The 16,233-nt window shown below is 62.7% G+C and overlaps 2 protein-coding genes across 2 annotated transcripts in view; one reads left to right on the top strand and one right to left on the bottom strand.

Annotated features, from left to right (window-relative positions):
• Positions 1–1,202: 1,202 nt before the first annotated feature.
• On the bottom strand, positions 1,203–9,432 carry PSMD13 (proteasome 26S subunit, non-ATPase 13). The gene is made up of 13 exons (XM_008159584.3): positions 8,973–9,432; positions 7,810–7,888; positions 6,506–6,540; positions 6,376–6,431; positions 6,111–6,154; positions 5,864–5,950; positions 4,734–4,905; positions 3,827–3,906; positions 3,629–3,754; positions 3,154–3,216; positions 2,176–2,256; positions 1,914–2,030; positions 1,203–1,565 (listed from the first exon to the last, which is right to left on the bottom strand). Exons 1-13 carry the CDS (start codon positions 9,065–9,067, stop codon positions 1,470–1,472), a joined length of 1,131 nt encoding a protein of 376 aa, XP_008157806.1. The 5' UTR covers positions 9,068–9,432; the 3' UTR covers positions 1,203–1,469.
• Positions 9,433–9,680: 248 nt separating this feature from the next.
• Positions 9,681–16,233, top strand: part of SIRT3 (sirtuin 3) — a 12,813-nt gene continuing 6,260 nt past the window's right edge. Inside the window, exons 1-3 of the mRNA XM_054724763.1 lie at positions 9,681–9,804; positions 14,576–14,767; positions 14,984–15,216. Coding sequence (XP_054580738.1) covers positions 9,722–9,804; positions 14,576–14,767; positions 14,984–15,216 — 508 coding nt within the window. The 5' untranslated portion in view covers positions 9,681–9,721. The remainder of the gene's footprint in view (positions 9,805–14,575; positions 14,768–14,983; positions 15,217–16,233) is intronic.

The raw sequence follows: 16,233 nt of genomic DNA, 5'->3' as shown, positions 1-16,233 counted from the left end.
AATCCCCAGGATGAGGCGGGTTTCAGGCTGGGCCCCAGGAAGCCAGGCTGGTCAAGGGCGAGGGGACGTCCGCCCAGGCCTGGCGCTGCTAGAGGGGACCCGGCCAGGGGCCTGTCCCAGGGCGGGCGGGGCTCTGCCCCAACTGCAGCCAGCTGTCCGTCGGGCCTATTCTCAGGCTCCGGCTGCCTCTGCCAAGGCGGGTGCCGAGGCCGAACTGGGAGGTGCCGCGGGGTCACCCGTGGGGGGGAGGTGGGCTCTCTGAGGGCCGGGGAGAGCACAGGTGAAACTGACCTGGGTCAAGCCTAATAACCAAGGTTAGGAAGGTCACCGGCCCAAGGTCATGTGCTAGGAAGGGAAGCCCGGAGCTCCGCCTGAGGCCTCTGGGAGTCGAAGCTAAAAGGAGGGTTAGCCCCCCGCCCCCAATCAGGCACCTGATCTAGGAAACTCGAGGGCCCAGGCTGTTCCCGGCGGAAACCAGGGAGAAGCAGAGCTGCCTCTTCAGAACCCGCCGATGGGAGAACACAGGGATCCAGGCGGGCCCCATGCACACACACGCAGCCAGGGAGCCCCACGACCCCGGGCTCTGGAACAGGCCCCCCACTCCAAGGCCGTCCTTGTTTGAAAGCAACTTAGAACCTGGGCTGTCTGCCGCCCTGCAGGCCCTGACCAGCAGCACCTGTGCCCTGGGAAGGAGTCAAGGGCGAGGGGGCCGGGCGGGCAGACGCCGCCCCGTGACCCGGGCCTGGCGCCTCACGTGTGCTCTCCCCACGCAGGAGCAGGCCGCGGCGCTCGTGGTGACCTTCCTCAGCTTCATGATCCCCGCGGGCTGGGTGCTGTCCCACCTGGAGAGCTACAAGAAACGCTCCGGCGAGTGAGGTGGGCAGCCGCCGCCACGGGCACGCGAGGGAGCTCTCATTAAACCCTCCCCCACCGAACGCTCCCGTGTTCATGTATGCGCGCCGCCTCCCCGGACTCAGCACAGGGCACTCGGGTCACAGGAGCCGCTGGCTTGGGGCAGGGGGCAGACCTGTCAGAGGGCGTCCCGGCCCTCGGCCCCTGCTCCGCCCGTCCCGCACGTGCAGGAACGCTCTCCTCAGAGGGGAGGCCAAGGCCACGCCCCCAAGCCCCCCATTCCCTCTGCTGCCTCGAGTCTCTGCAGACACAGGCTTGGCCTGGAGGGTGAGCCACGAGAAACCAGAGAGGACACGGCAAAGGCGTTTATTGCAGGGCCCTCGGGCCACCTGGGAACGTGCTCACACGGGTGGGGGTGGGGCAGATCAACCGGAGCGGAGCCCACACGCAGGGCCCATCCTCCGACCCGCGGGCCCCGCCCTCACTGCGGGTCAGGAGACGCCACGGGGCCCCCTTTCCCAGGAAGAACAGTCCTGCCCAACAGAACCCGCCTGGGCGGGGAGCCCTCGGCGGGGAGCCCTGGGGGGCGGGGCGGGGCGGGGCGCTGCGGGAGGCCTCTAGGTGAGGACGTCGTGCGCCTGGTGCTCCACCAGCATCTCCATGCTCTTGACGTCCGTGCACCAGGACTCCAGGCGGTCCTTCATGCCCTGGATCTGAGGGCGGAGAGCAGAGTGAGGCGCAGCGGGGCCCTAACGGAGGGACCCGAGCTGGGGGGGAGGACACGGCACACGATGGCAGGAAGCAAGCAGGCAAGAACAGGGGAAATCCACAGGATTAAGTTCCAGCAAATGTGAGCAGGATGGATTTAAGCTCAAATCACATAAGCAGGAAGGTGCCTGATCAGAGGACCAATTTTAGGATTAAAAGGCATCACCAGCGTGACCAGCACTGTTACCACAATCGCTTTTAAACACAGGGTGCAGGTCCCAGGTGGCCCTGAACTAGATTCCCCGAAACCCTGTCCCGCCCCGGAGCCCGCCCCCTTCCGACGGCCCCGTCACCTGCTGCAGGTCCAGCACGCGGGGCTGCACCCAGGTCATGTGGACCCGCTCGTCCACCTCGTCGATGCTGCCTTTCACCAGCCCCACCGACAGCGCCTTCATCACCAGCAGCTCCACCTGCGCAGAGGGCGGGTCAGGCGGGCGCCAGCGCGGCCCCATGCCGCCGGGAAGGACGCTGCTCCTCTGTGGTCTGAGTCGGGGAGCAGGGTGCCCCCACCAGGAGCCCGGCCCCTCTGGGACAGCCCCAGTCCAAACACTATACCTCGTTCACGCTGATCTTAGAACTTTTGGCGATTTCTTCAAAAGTGAGTTGTCTGTGATTGGCAGGTCGTGTGAACGTCATCTGAAAAGTTTTCCAAATAAGGAACGCCAGGAAACTGAGTAAGGTACTTTTGCCAGGAAACTGAGTAAGGTACTGTTGTCAATGCCTCCTCTGGAAAAGTAGGTATTAGTACCCCTACACCATAGCTTTCTTAGCATTAGCCTATCTCGTTAACACCAGCTCTCAGTGCTGAGGGGAGTCGGTAGGATTAGCCGCACGGCAGCTTTCTGCCAGTCACTGTTCGCCCCTGAGCTGAGCTGGGGACACTGCGCTGAGCCGCAACACAGAGCCCTTTTCTCAAAAGGCTCAAACTCACCGACCACCGTGGCTCAGTGGCTGAGCGTTGACCTAGGAACCAGGAGGTCACAGTTCGATTCCCGGTCAGGGCACATGCCCGGGTTGTGGGCTCGTTCCCCAGTGTGGGGCGTGCAGGAGGCAGCTGATTCATGATTCTCTCTCATCATGGATATTTCTCTCTCCTCTCTCTCTCTCTCTCTCTCTCTCTCTCTCTCTCTCTCTCTCTCTCTCCCTCTCTCTCCTCTCTCTCTCTCTCTCCTCTCTCTCTCTCTCTGGCTCTCTGAAAACAATAAAAATATCTTTAAAAAGAAAAAGTTATCAAAAGGCTCAAACTCTAGCGGGAAAGTCAGATGGGCTGTAGACAAGGAGCGGCGAGTGCCAGCAGGCGGCAGCTACGTTAGCTCCGACGGTCCGGCCGGGCCTCTCTGAGGAGGCCATGGGCGCTGAGACCCAAATACAAACAGAAGAGCAAGTGGGAGAGGAACAGCGGGGGGAGGGGCGGGCGGGCAGCACTGTTGTTCTTGCTGATTCACTAGCTTCAGCTGCACCCAGGGCTTGGGGTCGGCAGGACCTGCTCCACCTGCCGGCCTCCCGGCACAGAGGGTCCTGGCGCTCGCTTACCTCCATGAGGCAGAGCAGCTGGATTTTCCTCAGAAGCTGAGCTTCGTTGGCGGCGAGGTCAGGCTGTGAAGGAGAAAGACACGTCACCTGACCAGCAGGTGGGTGAGACCGGCACTGGCCCCGTGGCTCCCGACCGGCATCAGGTCCCGGGGCTTCGCTGACTAGAGCAGCGCCCAGCTGCAGGCTGTTCCCCAGACAAGAACCGACCCGGCAGAGACAGCGGGGGGCGGGCCTCAGTTCCAGGCCTTGTCCTGAGGGAAGAGCAGGTTACCAGCTTCCCTGGAGGCAGCCCCGGCGGACAGTTACCTTCGGAGCTCAGAGCCACACTCGAGACGGGTTCATGACCCCAACCCCACTCCTCTCTGCGCACGCGGAGGTCACATTCTGTTGGAGGCCCGTGTCACCCTCCCCCAGCGCTGTCTGCAGGGCAGAGCAGGCCGGCTACACCTGAGCTACCCGGGGCGCCTGGACTGACCTGCTGGCCCCAGGCGGCCTTCAGCGTCTGGAACTGCTCCACGTTGCCGCTGTTGAAGGCATACAGGGTGTCAATCAGCCACTGCCGGTCAGTGCCCCTCAGCGACTCCAGCACGGGGTGCATGAGCTGCGGGACAGAGACGTTAGCTGGCAGCGCGCACTGCCCGCGGCGACGCGTCTGTGCCCCGGGCCCACTTACCAGTTCTCCGAAGTTAAACACTCCCTCGCCGAGAAGTCCCGCCAGGCCCAGCGTGAAGGCTCTCTCCTGCTGCTCCGGCACTAGGACGACAACACCCCTCGTCACACACGCAGGAGCCCCGTCCCGCTCGGCCTTCAAGGCCTCACGGGGAAAAGCACGGCAGCATGCTTGGGGGTCACAGCAGAGCGCGAACAGGCGCCCTGGTGACAGCGCTGGGTTCAGATCCGGCGGGCCCGCCTCCACGGGCGCTGTGGGAAGCACCCACTCCCTCACTCGCCCTAAACCAAGTGGCTGCCTACCCTTTCCGCCGGTGCTCCCCGAGCCCTCGGGTGGGAGCCTGCCCTATTGACCCGCTTAGCCTCTCTCCACCTGGAACGAGCCTCCTTTCCCCACAGCAGCCCCTGGCACACGGGCTGCCTTGCCCGGGCCCTCCGGGAGACGCAGCGGTTACACTCACGTTCCCAGGAGTTGCTGGTCCCGGTGGTTCAACAGTGACCTGTGAGGAGCCTCTAAAATCGGCCGAAGTTTCCTTTGTGAACACACTCACCGCCCTCCCCCCAGGCTCAGTGTCACTGTTCTTTCCCCCCTCAGATCCCTGAGAGGTTTCTGTCGCTCGTCCCCCGGGTCTAGCACCTCAGCTTTCAGGGGAGTCTCAGGGCAGGGCCGGAGGTGCAGGCTCTGACAGAGCCCTGGGGGGGGGGGGCGCTCAGGCTCCTTCCCCCGAATGAGACACCAAAGACCCGTCCAGTGTGGAAGCTACAGCTTCAGCCACCCTTCCCGCTCTAGCCACGGCTTCCTTCCCAAGGGGAGAGGCACCCGGGGGCTTTGAGACCTGCTGCCTCAGCCCCCGCCCCCCGGCTGTGGCGTCCGCAGGCGGGCTTCTCGAGGCACCGCGAGCGGGTCTCACCTGGCAGGTCCTTGATGTCGACGCAGCCCAGGAAGCGCAGAGCGTCCTTGTAGTAGGAGGCGTGGCTGCCGATCGTCTGGTAGTACTTGCTGGAGAGGTCGTAGAAGCGGCTGTGAACCGACGTCACGCCCGGCAGGTTGTTGAGCATTTCTTCGACATCTTCGATGGTTTCCTGTTCAGAGGAGCGAGATGGCCTTCTCTGCAGCTCACAGCGTTGTAAAGGAGTATGTGACAAGATGAAAAGCACGCAAAACTTGGCGTGTTAGAACAGAAACCTCAGCCCAGCCAGTGGGGCCGGCTGGGGCGTCCACCGTGCACCAAGAAGTTGCCGGTTCGAATCGCGGTCAGGGCACATGCCCAGCTTGTGGGCTCGAGGCTCGACCCCCAGTAGGGAGTGTGCAGGAGGCAGCCGATTGATGCTTCTCCCTCTCCCTTCCTCTCTCTCTAAAATCGTTAAAAAACAGATCAAAAGTCTCCGGGACAGGAACCTCTGACGTGATTAGGATGCAGAGGCGGTGGGGCAGCAGCTGGGACCTGAATGGCGGACCCTGGTCCACAAGGGCCCCCAGCTGTGCCTGGCTGAGGCTGTGGCCCCTGCGGAGCCAACACGCTGGGTCCCGTTTGCAGGTAACGGCGACAACCAGCAACTTACCCTTAAGTGGTTTTTGAGGAAAAAGCCAGGCACACAGAACGACGGGCAGAGGGGGAATGGGAGCAATCGGAGGTAAGGGCACAGGAGAGTACTTTGTGCGACTTTGCAACTTTCCTGTAACTTATTTTAAAGTAAATAGTTAAAAGAGGAAAAATGCGATTTCCCCCTATAGTTTTTTTTTTTTTTTTGTCATTGTTGCTAACTCTCAGCTAAGGATGTTTTCTCCATTGATTTTTAGAAAGTGGAAGGGAGGGAGGGAGGGACGGAAGATCGATGTGAGAGACACACACGGATTGGCTGTCTCTCCCATACACCGACTGGGGCCGAGCTGGAACCTGCACCACAGCAGGTGCCCTTGACCAGGATTCAATCCCATGGCCCTTCGATGCGCAGGCCAGCGCTCTAACCACTGAGAAAACTGGCCAGGGCTCAAACAACCTTTTAAACCAAAGACACACCTGTGTGACAGCGACCTCACCTTTGTGACCTGTAGGTCCCCGATGTTCAACTTCAGGGCTCCGATGGCAGTTTTACACAGGATCACGGCCTCGTCGCTGCTCTTCACCTACAGATGCCGGAAACAGGAACCTCAGACGTGTGGGCAGCGGGCCCACAGAGCAAGGCCCCTGCACCCTGCGGGCTCGCACGGGCAGAGCCTGGTCTCCAGGGCTGCGGACAGCGAGCGAGCACAGACACAAAAGCGTATTTTAGAACTTCACGCGTACCTTCTCACGCGTCTTCTCCAGAAAAGTGAGAGCCACGTTAGGATCTAGAAAAGGAAGCAGAACCAGCTCAGAACCACCAACGGTCTCTTTACAGACTGGTCTCTACCAACCAGCACGCTTTTAAGTGGGTAACCCTGAGGTTTGGACCTAAAAATGTTAGAACCGGGTACTTTCTATCAAAATGCAGAAAAGTTCTAATCCGTAGGCTTCGAGGCCACGGAGCAACTGCCACCGGGACCGGCCCCGTCAGCAGCAGGCCACTCACCCGTCATCTGTCTGACCACGTGGAGGATGATCTCCACCAGGGACAGGGGGTTCACCCTGAAACACAAGCAGAGCCGTGAGCGCCAGGCCTCGGCGCTTCCTTTCCACAGCCGACAAGCAGAGGGCCTTACCTGTGCTCGAAGTCACTGATGAAGTTTTCGTAAAGCTGTGGAGCAAAACATGGACAAGTCAGATGCCGTGTATCCGCAAAACCAGCCGGGACCTCGCACGGCGGGCACGTTCCCAGGAGACCCGCATGTGGTTATTAGGTTCACACAGATGATCACCAACGGATACGCCAGCAAGCTGGGTTGTTTCTGGCTTGGGGCATTGTACCGGCCCTAGAAGGATCTCCTGAAGACCAAGTCCTATGTTCTCCTCCAAAGCACTGAGTGAAACAGGCCAGCAGCGCGCGAGGCCCAGGACCAGCAGGTCAGAAGACTGCAGGCTCATTAGTCCCATCTCCGATCCCCAGCCACGCAGCAAGCACCGGGCGCTGCCCCAGGCTCCGCGGGGGGCCTGGCCTCGTGGGGACTCGTGAAATAAACGGCATCGTCAGGAACTCAGGAGCAAGCGAAATCGAAGCACACAGGTGGAGCAGCCACAGGGAGAGGTTCCCCCGGCTGGTGCGGCTCAGTGGATAGAGCATCGGACTGCGCACTGAAAGGTCCCGGGTTTGAGTCCCGTCAAGGGCACATGCCAGGGTTGCAGGCTCCATCCCCAGTGGGAGGTGTGTGCAGGAGGCAGCCTATCGATGATTCCTGCTCATCATTGATATTTCTATTTCTCTCCCCTCTCCCTTCCTCTCTGAAATCAATTTTTAAAAAGTATATATATGTATTAAAACAAACAAATAAAAACAAAGGGAGAGGTTCCAAAGGTTATTCCAGAAATGGTTACGAGTTCTAGGGAATGCAGAGCAACGAGGTGGCAAGTTTGGTGTGGGAGGGGCAGCTGGAGACTCCAGACGTGCCAGGCAGGAGGGAGCATGTGCAGCAGCACTGGAGAAACCTCCCTGTAGTGCGGGAGTATTTCTGAAGGACAGACATTGAGCGGGAGGTGGGGGGCGGGTCTCTGTCCCGCTCAGGGCTGAGCCTCTGGTGACACGTGATCACACGCCTGTTCTGACAGTAAGATACAGGAGCATGCCATATGACTGCATCTTAGGAATTTAGGAGACAGAACATGTCACTTATTCGCTGCGATCTGTGGCAAGTCCCTAAACCTCTGGGCTCTGCTTCTACGGCACAGTCGGGCCACAGCACGCCTGCCTCCCAGTGCTGCTGTGAAGAGTGAGCGAGTACATGTGTGAACAGTGCCTGACACACAGTGACTGCGGACTCAGCGCAGCGTGTTGTCATTGCAAACCCCACCCACGATCTCCGAGTCCTGGAGCACATTCAGGCAACCTGACCCAGCATGACAAGTCAGTTACCTTAATAAGACCATCTCCTTGGGCAAAGCACGGGTCCTGCACAAAGTCCAGCACCTGCAGTGTCAGCTGATGCCACAACCTGAAAAACGTAAGACCTAGAAAGTAACGTCCAGTCACAGGCACGGCCGGCCCTCGTGTGGGAGCAGGAACCTCCCCACTGTGTGCAGGGAGGGTGCCACCGAGCCCGCGTTCTTTCCTGGCTCCGCTCCTCTCCTCTCTGAGACCCAGCGATAACGGAGAACATCCCTCCAGACCACCTCCCAGGGTTCCTGTGAGGCGCGCTGGAGACAAGAACTTTGGAATCGTACACATTCAAGTCGAAACCCTAGCTCTTCCGCCTGGCAGCCGAGGGCCTCAGGGAAGGAGCTTCCACTGAGCTCATTTCCTCTCAGTGACGGGGTGACTGAGAGCGAGTACAGGGAAATCTCTGGAATGACAGCACATTTGAAACCAAAGGCTAGTTTGTAAGGATGCAAATAAAATGCCTTGAAAAATACAAAGTGCTGCCCTGTGTGGCTCCGTGGTTGAGCATCCACCTGTGAACCATGAGATCATGGTTGACTCCTGGTCAGGGCACAAGCCCGGGTTGCGGACTCCACCCCCAGGGTGGGGTGTGCAGGAGGCATGGTTCTCTCCCATCATTGAAGTTTGTATACCTCTCCCTTCCTTTCTTCAGTAAAAACATATTTCTTTCTTCAAGTATATTTTTACTGATTTCAGAGAGGAAGGGAAGGGCAGCGTGTAACCAAATGCAGACTCAACGCGGAAAAGGCAGACCTGCGCCGGCCTCTGGTCCCCCCGCTCCAGAGGGCGAGGGCCGTGGGCAGTCAGTAGGACTAGGCCGAGCGCAGGACGCCAGGACCTGCTGTGCAAGACCAGGCGCTGGCTTGTGGGAGTGGAACGAGGACAACATCACCCGCCAGCCCAGAACCCTCTTCTAAGATCAGCAGGTTCAGAACCTCCGCACAGCCCCTCGCTCAGGAGGGCGAAGGCAGTGAGCCCTGGGCCCCCAAACCCCGGCCGCGTGGCTGCCACCCCGCCCCTCGGCCGTGACCTCCCCCGCAGGTCGGGGCGCCCCCGGCCCGCCAGGCCCGGCCCCTCCGCGGTGCCCGCCCTCCCCGGCCCCCCGCCCGCTCCCTCCGCGGCGCCCGCCCCGGCCTCACTTCTTCGTGTAGAGCTCCTCCAGACGGTGCCACACGGCGGCCTCGCCGGGCCCCGAGCTCTGGCTCTGCTGGAGGAAGCCTGGCACATCCTTCATGTCGGCAAAAGAAGCCAGAACGGCGCTGCCACCGAGAAGTCCGCGCCGCGGGGACGACTGCCGGAAATGCTCACTCACTTCCGGCGCCGCGCCGCGCGGGGCACGCCGGGAGCGCCGTCGGCGGCCCTGGGCGTCCGCGGGTTGTCAGGGTAACCGCGCCCCTGGTGCCCTGAAGGGTGAGGAGTACGCGCCTGCGCTCCACTGCCGGTGTGGGCTCGGCCCTGGTGGCCCGCAGGCTCCTATCTCCGGTGCAGCGGTGACAGTACGCTCCTCGTGGAGTCCCTGAGGACGCAGCGTGCGGGCGCGGCCTGCTCTCAGTGAGCGCTCACGAAGCGCCCCGCCCCCCTCCCCGCTGAAAGAGGTGGGCGCGCGGGAGGGAGCCGTGACATTCCCGCTGTGGGCGGAGCTTTGCGGGCTGGGAACCGCCTCCACCCGGCGTCTGCCGCCCCCGGGACGCGCAGGGCGGGGCTGGGGTAGGGAGACTAGGGGGCGGGGCGAGCGCGCGGGGGCGGGGCGAGCGCGCGGGGGCGGGGCGAGCGCGCGGGGGCGGGGCGAGCGCGCGGGGGCGGGGCGAGCGCGCGGGGGCGGGGCGAGCGCGCGGGGGCGGGGACGTGACCCCGCGAGGGGACGACGACGCGAGCGGGCTCTGGTGACATGGCGCAGTGGGCTCGGCCTGCTATCCGCGCGCTCAGGCTCTGGGGCCCGAGCGGTGAGCTGGCCTGGGCCCGCCGGCTTCGGTTCGTCCGGGTAGCAGCCGCGGGGCGGGCAGGGGGAGACGGGTGCCTCGGGGCTGCCGTGGTGGCCGGTGGCCGGGTGAAGGCCCGCAGGGGGTTCAGTGCCCGGCGAGGCGACCCTCGGGCTCCCCTCGCGTGGTGGGCGGGGCGGCAGCGGAACTTGACCTGTCCGGAGCGTTCCCCGCTCAGTTCTCGGTTCTTCTCGCGGTTCCCGGGCGCGAACGGCGACACCCACGTGCCGGTTGTTGACACCGCCGCCCTTCTGGGACTCGCTGCCATTTCAGAACCCACGTTTCCTGACTTTATAACTCTCCTATTGAAGCAGTTCCTAATCTTTAGTTATTACAGACAACGCTGCGGTGAATTACCTAGTTGGTAGCTCACCTTTTAAAAAATATATTTTTTATTGGTCTCAGAGAGGAAGGGAGAGGGAGAGAGAAACGTCAGTGACGAGAGAGAATCATCCTCCACAGCCTCCTGCAGGACTGGCCCGCAGCTCCCCACCTCCCCAGCCCCGCATGTGCCCGGCCTGTAATCGACCCTGACCTCCTGGTCAGCGGTCAGCTCTGACCGCCGCCGCCAGGCCGGAGCTCTGGAGCTCACCTTTTGGGTCAATTCCTGGCCGCGCCACTCCTGGTGTAAAGCCGAGCGCACTGTTCTCGTCCCCTGAGAGGCCGTGCAGGCAGCAGAGTCCTCCTGGGGTCCCTGAGGACTGGGGAACCCTGTGTGGGAGCTGAGCCGCGCAAGGAAAACCCGTAAGGCCCGTGGTTGTTAGGAAACTAATTTAACTGCCGGTACTGGACGAGCGTTAAGTAGATGGTGACGCATTCCCGTGATGCCATCTCACACAGCTCCTACAATCGTGGTGAAAGTGATGGAGTGATACCGAGGACTCGTCTGTTCACCCGAGAAACCTGTAAACCCTGGGGCTGCGCGCGCACAGCCGGCGCTGGGCAGACCTCGCTCCCTGCAGCCTGCTCCCCGCCAGGCTCTGCAGGCCCTTGTGAGGGGGTCGTAGCTGGAGAGTGACCTGAACTACCAGGGGCCGCTTAAGGACTCGGACTGCCATTAAAGGCCCCGCTACCCCTGTCCCGGAGCAGGAGGCACGGGCTGTGAGGAGCAGTGCGTTTGCACCGGCTTTCTGCTGTGGAATTTCTGCCCTTTGAGGTGTGTGTGTGTGTGTGTGTGTGTGTGTGTGTGTTTTTAAATTATTGTATTTTTATTGATTTCAGAGAGAGGAAGGGAGAGAAAGATAGAAACATCAATGATGAGAGAATCATTGATCGGTGCCTCCTGCACGCCCCCACATTGGGGATCGAGCCCACAACCCGAGCATGTGCCTGGCCAGGAATCCAACTGTGACCTCCTGGCTCACAGGTCGATGCTCAGCCACGGAGCCACACCTGCCGGCTGCCCTTGGAGTTTTGATTTTGGGGCTCTTGTATGACATCATCCTTTGTTTCCCTCTCCCAGGCAGCACCCATGCTTGCTCCTCAGGGTCCCCTACATCCAGTAAATCTTACTCCATGTGCCGGGTACCCTTTGTCACACATCTTAAGTATATTCTAGACCAGGGGTCCTCAAACTACGGCCCGCGGGCCACATGCGGCCCGCCGAGTACATTTATCCGGCCCGCCGGGTGTTTTTGCCGCCGCTGCCTGTCCTGCTTAGCAGCCGACTTAGCAGTGTGCATAGGAATTTGTTCACAGTTTTCTTTTTAAACTATAGTCCGGCCCTCCAACGGTCTGAGGGACAGTGAACTGGCCCCTGTTTAAAAGTTTGAGGACCCCTGGTCTAGACATTCGGTAAGATTCTGGCCGTGTGTTTTCCAGGCGAGCAGTGCACATGGGGTCCCTGAGAGATGCCTTGGCCTCAGCCACGCTCAGAGGGGTGACACCCAGCTCAGCAGGGGTGACAGCTCTCCGGAACATGCTTGTTTGCAACCCCACCAAGCAGTTGCCCGGTTTTCCACACACTTCGCTCAGTTCTGACGCCAGCACCTGGGATGGCGCCAGACCCCACAGTTAAGGGCTCCGTCTCACAAGCCTGCTCCCCGCCGCAGGGGCCAGTCCAGGTGGTCATCCGTGCTTCTGACCCGCTGGCTGTCGGTCGGAGGGTCCCTGATCCCCTCCTCAGCTTTGATTCATTTGCTAGAGCAGCTCACGGGCCTCGGGAAACCAGCCTAGGGACCAGATCCCCGGCTTATTGTGTTCAAGGGCAGGCATACACGAGTGGACCCGGTCTGGAAGGGCCCCAACACATGGCTTCAGGCCGCGTGTGCGGCTGGCGCTGGCGCTTCTGGTTCCCAACGTGGAAGCGGAGTCCCTTCCTTTTGTCTCTTAGGGAGGCTCCAACCCTCCTGGGAACCAACCCCCATCCCTAGGGGATTTCCAAAAGTCCCTCCCTAACCTCAGCGCGGGCGGGGTTGGAAAGGGCTTGCTTTGAACGACAGGACCCCATTTCACCTTTATGGCTCCGAGTGCGTCTGGAACTGAGGGTGAGAGACCAAATGCTGCGACAAAAGACACTCCCAGTGCTCCTGTCACTTCGGAAACGCCACGCGTGGGGCTGTGAGCCCATCCCAGGCCCGCCCCGCCCCCCTGTCCCTCCTGCAGTTCCCGTGAGCTTTAGGAGGAGCTCAGGAGGGTTGGGTTTTCCTGCCCCACATCTGGCCAGCTCTCAGCAAACCCCTTGGGAGGTGGCTTGACTTGCAGGCAGAGCTGCGGTCTGGGGTGCGGTAGCCCCGCTCGGGAATGGGGATCTGCAGGAGCTGGGGAGGGAGCGCCTGGGGCTGGGAGGCGGACAGCTCGGGGGTTTCTGAGGAGACAATTGTCGCGGCCTTGCTTGGCTTGGGCAGCTGAGGCTCGGGCTGTGGGTGACGATGAGCCAGGCGGCGAGCGCGGGCCGGGTCTTCGCGGTGCCCTCAGCCTTGCCTGTGCACCTGTCCCTCTCTCATCCACACCCGGCGGGCCAGGGTCACCGGGCAATGCTTTGTGTGGCCCGAGAGGTGGCGACACAGGAGGCGGTGTGGACTGAGTGGCAAGTCCCTGAACTGCACGCCACTGACCCCAGAGCGGAGTGAGGCCGCCCTGAGGGTCGCTGCTGAGGGCCAGGGGCGGCCCTAAGGGAGCTGGGAGGCAGGACTGTCACCTTTCAGAGGAGGGAGGGGCTTCTCCCCGGGCTTCAGTAGGAGCGGCGGAGCCTGGTGGCCGGGTGGAGGCGCGGGAGAGCCAGGAGCCCCCTTGGGCTGAAAGGAGGGTGTGTGAGGCTCGTCCCTGGAGTGGGACTGTGGCTGACACGGGGTCCCGTGGGCGCAGAGCTGCGAGCCCTCGGCCCTGAGCAGCAGGCAGCCCCAGGGACTCGGTCCCGGCTTGGTGGGGAGCAAACGGAGCGGGAGGGGGTCTTTCTCCTGGAAGATGAGCCCTAACTGTCCTGCCCGAGTCTGAAGACGTGCACTAGGGCCGTGGTCGGCAAACTGCGGCTCGCGAGCCACATGCGGCTCTTTGGCCCTTGAGTGTGGCTCTTCCACAAAATACCACGGCCTGAGCGAGTCTATGTTGAAGAAGTGGCGTTAGAAGAAGTTTAAGTTTAAAAAACTAGACTCTCTAAAAAAAAAACCAAAAAAAAAACCTAGACTCTCAAAAGAAATGTCAGTCGTTGTGCTGTTGATATTTGGCTCTGTTGGCTAATGAGTTTGCCGACCACTGCCCTGGGGACTTCTTCCTTTGGGGGTCACAGTGAGTCAAATACTCCCTTTCCGGTTTTGAGTCATCGTCTGGGGAGGGTTGTTCGGTCCATGGTTGCCTCTCTTTTCCCGTCGGGGTGGAGGGGCCTACACCCAGGTCACGCTGTCCAGCCCTGGCGTGTGGGAGGGCCCGGGCGAGTGGCCAGCGCCGTGGTGGGGAGCCGGCGTGGTGGGGAGCCGCCGTGGTGGGGAGCCGCCGTGGTGGGGTGCTGGCGTGGTGGGGTGCCGCCGTGGTGGGGAGTCGCCGTGGTGGGGTGCCGGCGTGGTGGGGTGCCGCCGTGGTGGGGTGCCGCCGTGGTGGGGTGCCGCCGTGGTGGGGAGTCGCCGTGGTGGGGTGCCGGCGTGGTGGGGTGCCGCCGTGGTGGGGTGCCGGCGTGGTGGGGTGCCGCCGAGGCCCCGCCCTCCGGCCTCGTGCTCCTTGCGGCTCCCGTGTCTCCCGGGGCTTTCCCGAGGCCCCGCCGAGCGGGGGCTTGTTTGCTGCGTGTCTGGCCCTGTCCCCGTGGCAGACCCTCTCGCTCCCCCACAGGGAGCCGCGCGCCGCCTCTGCACGGCGGGGGATGTTGGCGGCGGCAGTTAGATCCTCTGGCTGTCAGGGTTCAATGCTTCCTTCTGGAAGGGTCTCTGCAGCCCACTTCCCATCCCGATAGTATTTGGTGTGAAGTCTAAGAAGTTTAACTTTGTTTAAGCGTCGCTGCGTGTGTGTCACATCCGTGTTAGTGTGACGGCTCTGCAGTGCGAGCCGCAGCCCACAAAGGGGGGGTGCCCTGGCTCTGGCCTGCGCCCTGGAGCGGGGCCCCCCCAGCCTGGCCTGTGACGTTCCTCGCGCACGGCTCCCACTCGCGGGAATGGTTTCGCCCTGAGTAGGACGGCTTTCAGCGTGAGCCCAGGACTCGTTCCTGCTGGGAAAGGTGGGCACTGGGGGCAGGAGGGTCGGTGGCCAGCTCAGCGGGGGGCGGGGGGGCAGGCGGCTCGCTCTGGACCACCTGCCTGGACTTGATGGCGGCTCCCGGCCACTCTCTTTGCTGTCAGTTCTGCAGGCGGAAGGCCGCCCACCCGTCTTGCTGCGGGTGTCTCGAGTGTCTCTGGAAACGGAGGCGACAGTGCGAAGGAGAAGCTCTCCCTGCAGGACGTGGCCGAGCTGATTCGAGCCAGGGCCTGCCAGAGGGTGGTGGTCATGGTGGGGGCTGGCATCAGCACGCCCAGCGGCATCCCCGACTTCAGGTGCCGCCCTGCCCGTGCTCCCCGCCCCATGCTTCCCCCCCACTCCTCCCCCCACCCAACTCCCCCCCATGGCCCACTCCTTCCCCCCCAACTCCCCCCCCCATAGCCCACTCCTCCCCCCTCAACTCCCCCCCCATGGCCCACTCCTCCCCCGCCTTACACCCCCGCCCCCGGCGCCCCACTCCCCTTCTTCTGAGGCTCTGGCTCCTCTTGCAGGTCTCCAGGGACCGGCTTCTACAGCAGCTTCCAGCACTGCGACGTCCCGTACCCCGAGGCCATATTTGAACTCACCTTCTTCCTCCACAACCCCAGGCCCTTCTTCACGTGGGCCAAGAAGATGCACCCGGGGAGCTACCGGCCCAACGTGATCCACTACTTCCTGCGGCTGCTCCAGGACAAGGGGCTGCTCCTGCGCCTCTACACCCAGAACATCGACGGGCTGGAGCGAGGTGAGGCCCTCCCGGCGGCTGTCCCTCACCCTCCCGCCCGGCGGCCCGGGCCTCACAGCGACCCGACCGCCAGCACCTGCTGCTGGTTTCTGGGGCCCGGACGCCGACCCCGGGCTCCGAGATGTGCTCGTGGCCTTGTCGGTGCTGTGATGGGGCCTGTGGAGCGCGAGGAGAAAGGGCGTGCGCCCTCCGTCCCGTCCTCGGGCGTGCTCTCCCGCCTCTCACCTCCAGACCCTCTGGAAGCAGATTCCTGGCGTTACAGGTTTAACCTACAAACCCACCGGCTATCCCTAGCAGGTGAGGACTTTTAACCCATCACACGGAGGCCTGGAAACTCCTCTGTCCGCCGACTCCGTGTGTGACGGCGGGTCCTCGTGTGTGCGGAGTGGATGGCAGCGGCTCCCGCTGGTGCTGAGCACCGCGCTGGCCGTCACCTGCGAGGAGCTGGGCCCTTTCCCTCCCGCAGTGGCGCCGGCCGGTGCTGACCGGTGCTGACCGAGACGCTGCCGGCCGCCCACCACGCAGCCCGGCGGCACCTCGACTCCGAGAAATGCTTCCTTGCTCGCGGCCGTCAGCAGTGGACACACGGAGGACCGTGTGCTGCTGGCCGGGCCTCCCCTGGGTGTGGCGTCGGGACGAGCACGGGACCGCGGGAGGCCGCCTGCGGCTGGGCCTGTCTGTCCACCACGCGCTCAGAGCCGCCGCCGGGACAGCTGTGTCTGTCTGTCTGTCCAGCTCGGGAGCTGGGCTGCACCTCTGTCCCTCTCACCTCCCCTTGGCGTGTGTGGAGCAGAGGGATGTGAAGGAGCATCAGATGTGTTTGTGCTGCTCACAGGCTGTCTTCCCCGAGGCTGGCTGCTCTGGGAGGGAGGACTCCTGGGCCTCGCAAGCTGTGCTCTGGGGCCGGGGCGCCCCCGCCCCCCCCCCCGCCCTGTGCCCCCGTCCTCTCCCCCCCCCGCCCTGTGCCCCCGTCCTCTCCCCCCCGCCCCCCCGCAGCAGCACTGAGCTGAGCTTTCC

This window comes from Eptesicus fuscus, chromosome 13, assembly GCF_027574615.1.
Source record: "Eptesicus fuscus isolate TK198812 chromosome 13, DD_ASM_mEF_20220401, whole genome shotgun sequence".
Taxonomy (NCBI): domain Eukaryota; kingdom Metazoa; phylum Chordata; class Mammalia; order Chiroptera; family Vespertilionidae; genus Eptesicus; species Eptesicus fuscus.
Note: the sequence above shows the minus strand (reverse complement) of the source record. Positions and strands in the feature narration are given on the sequence as shown.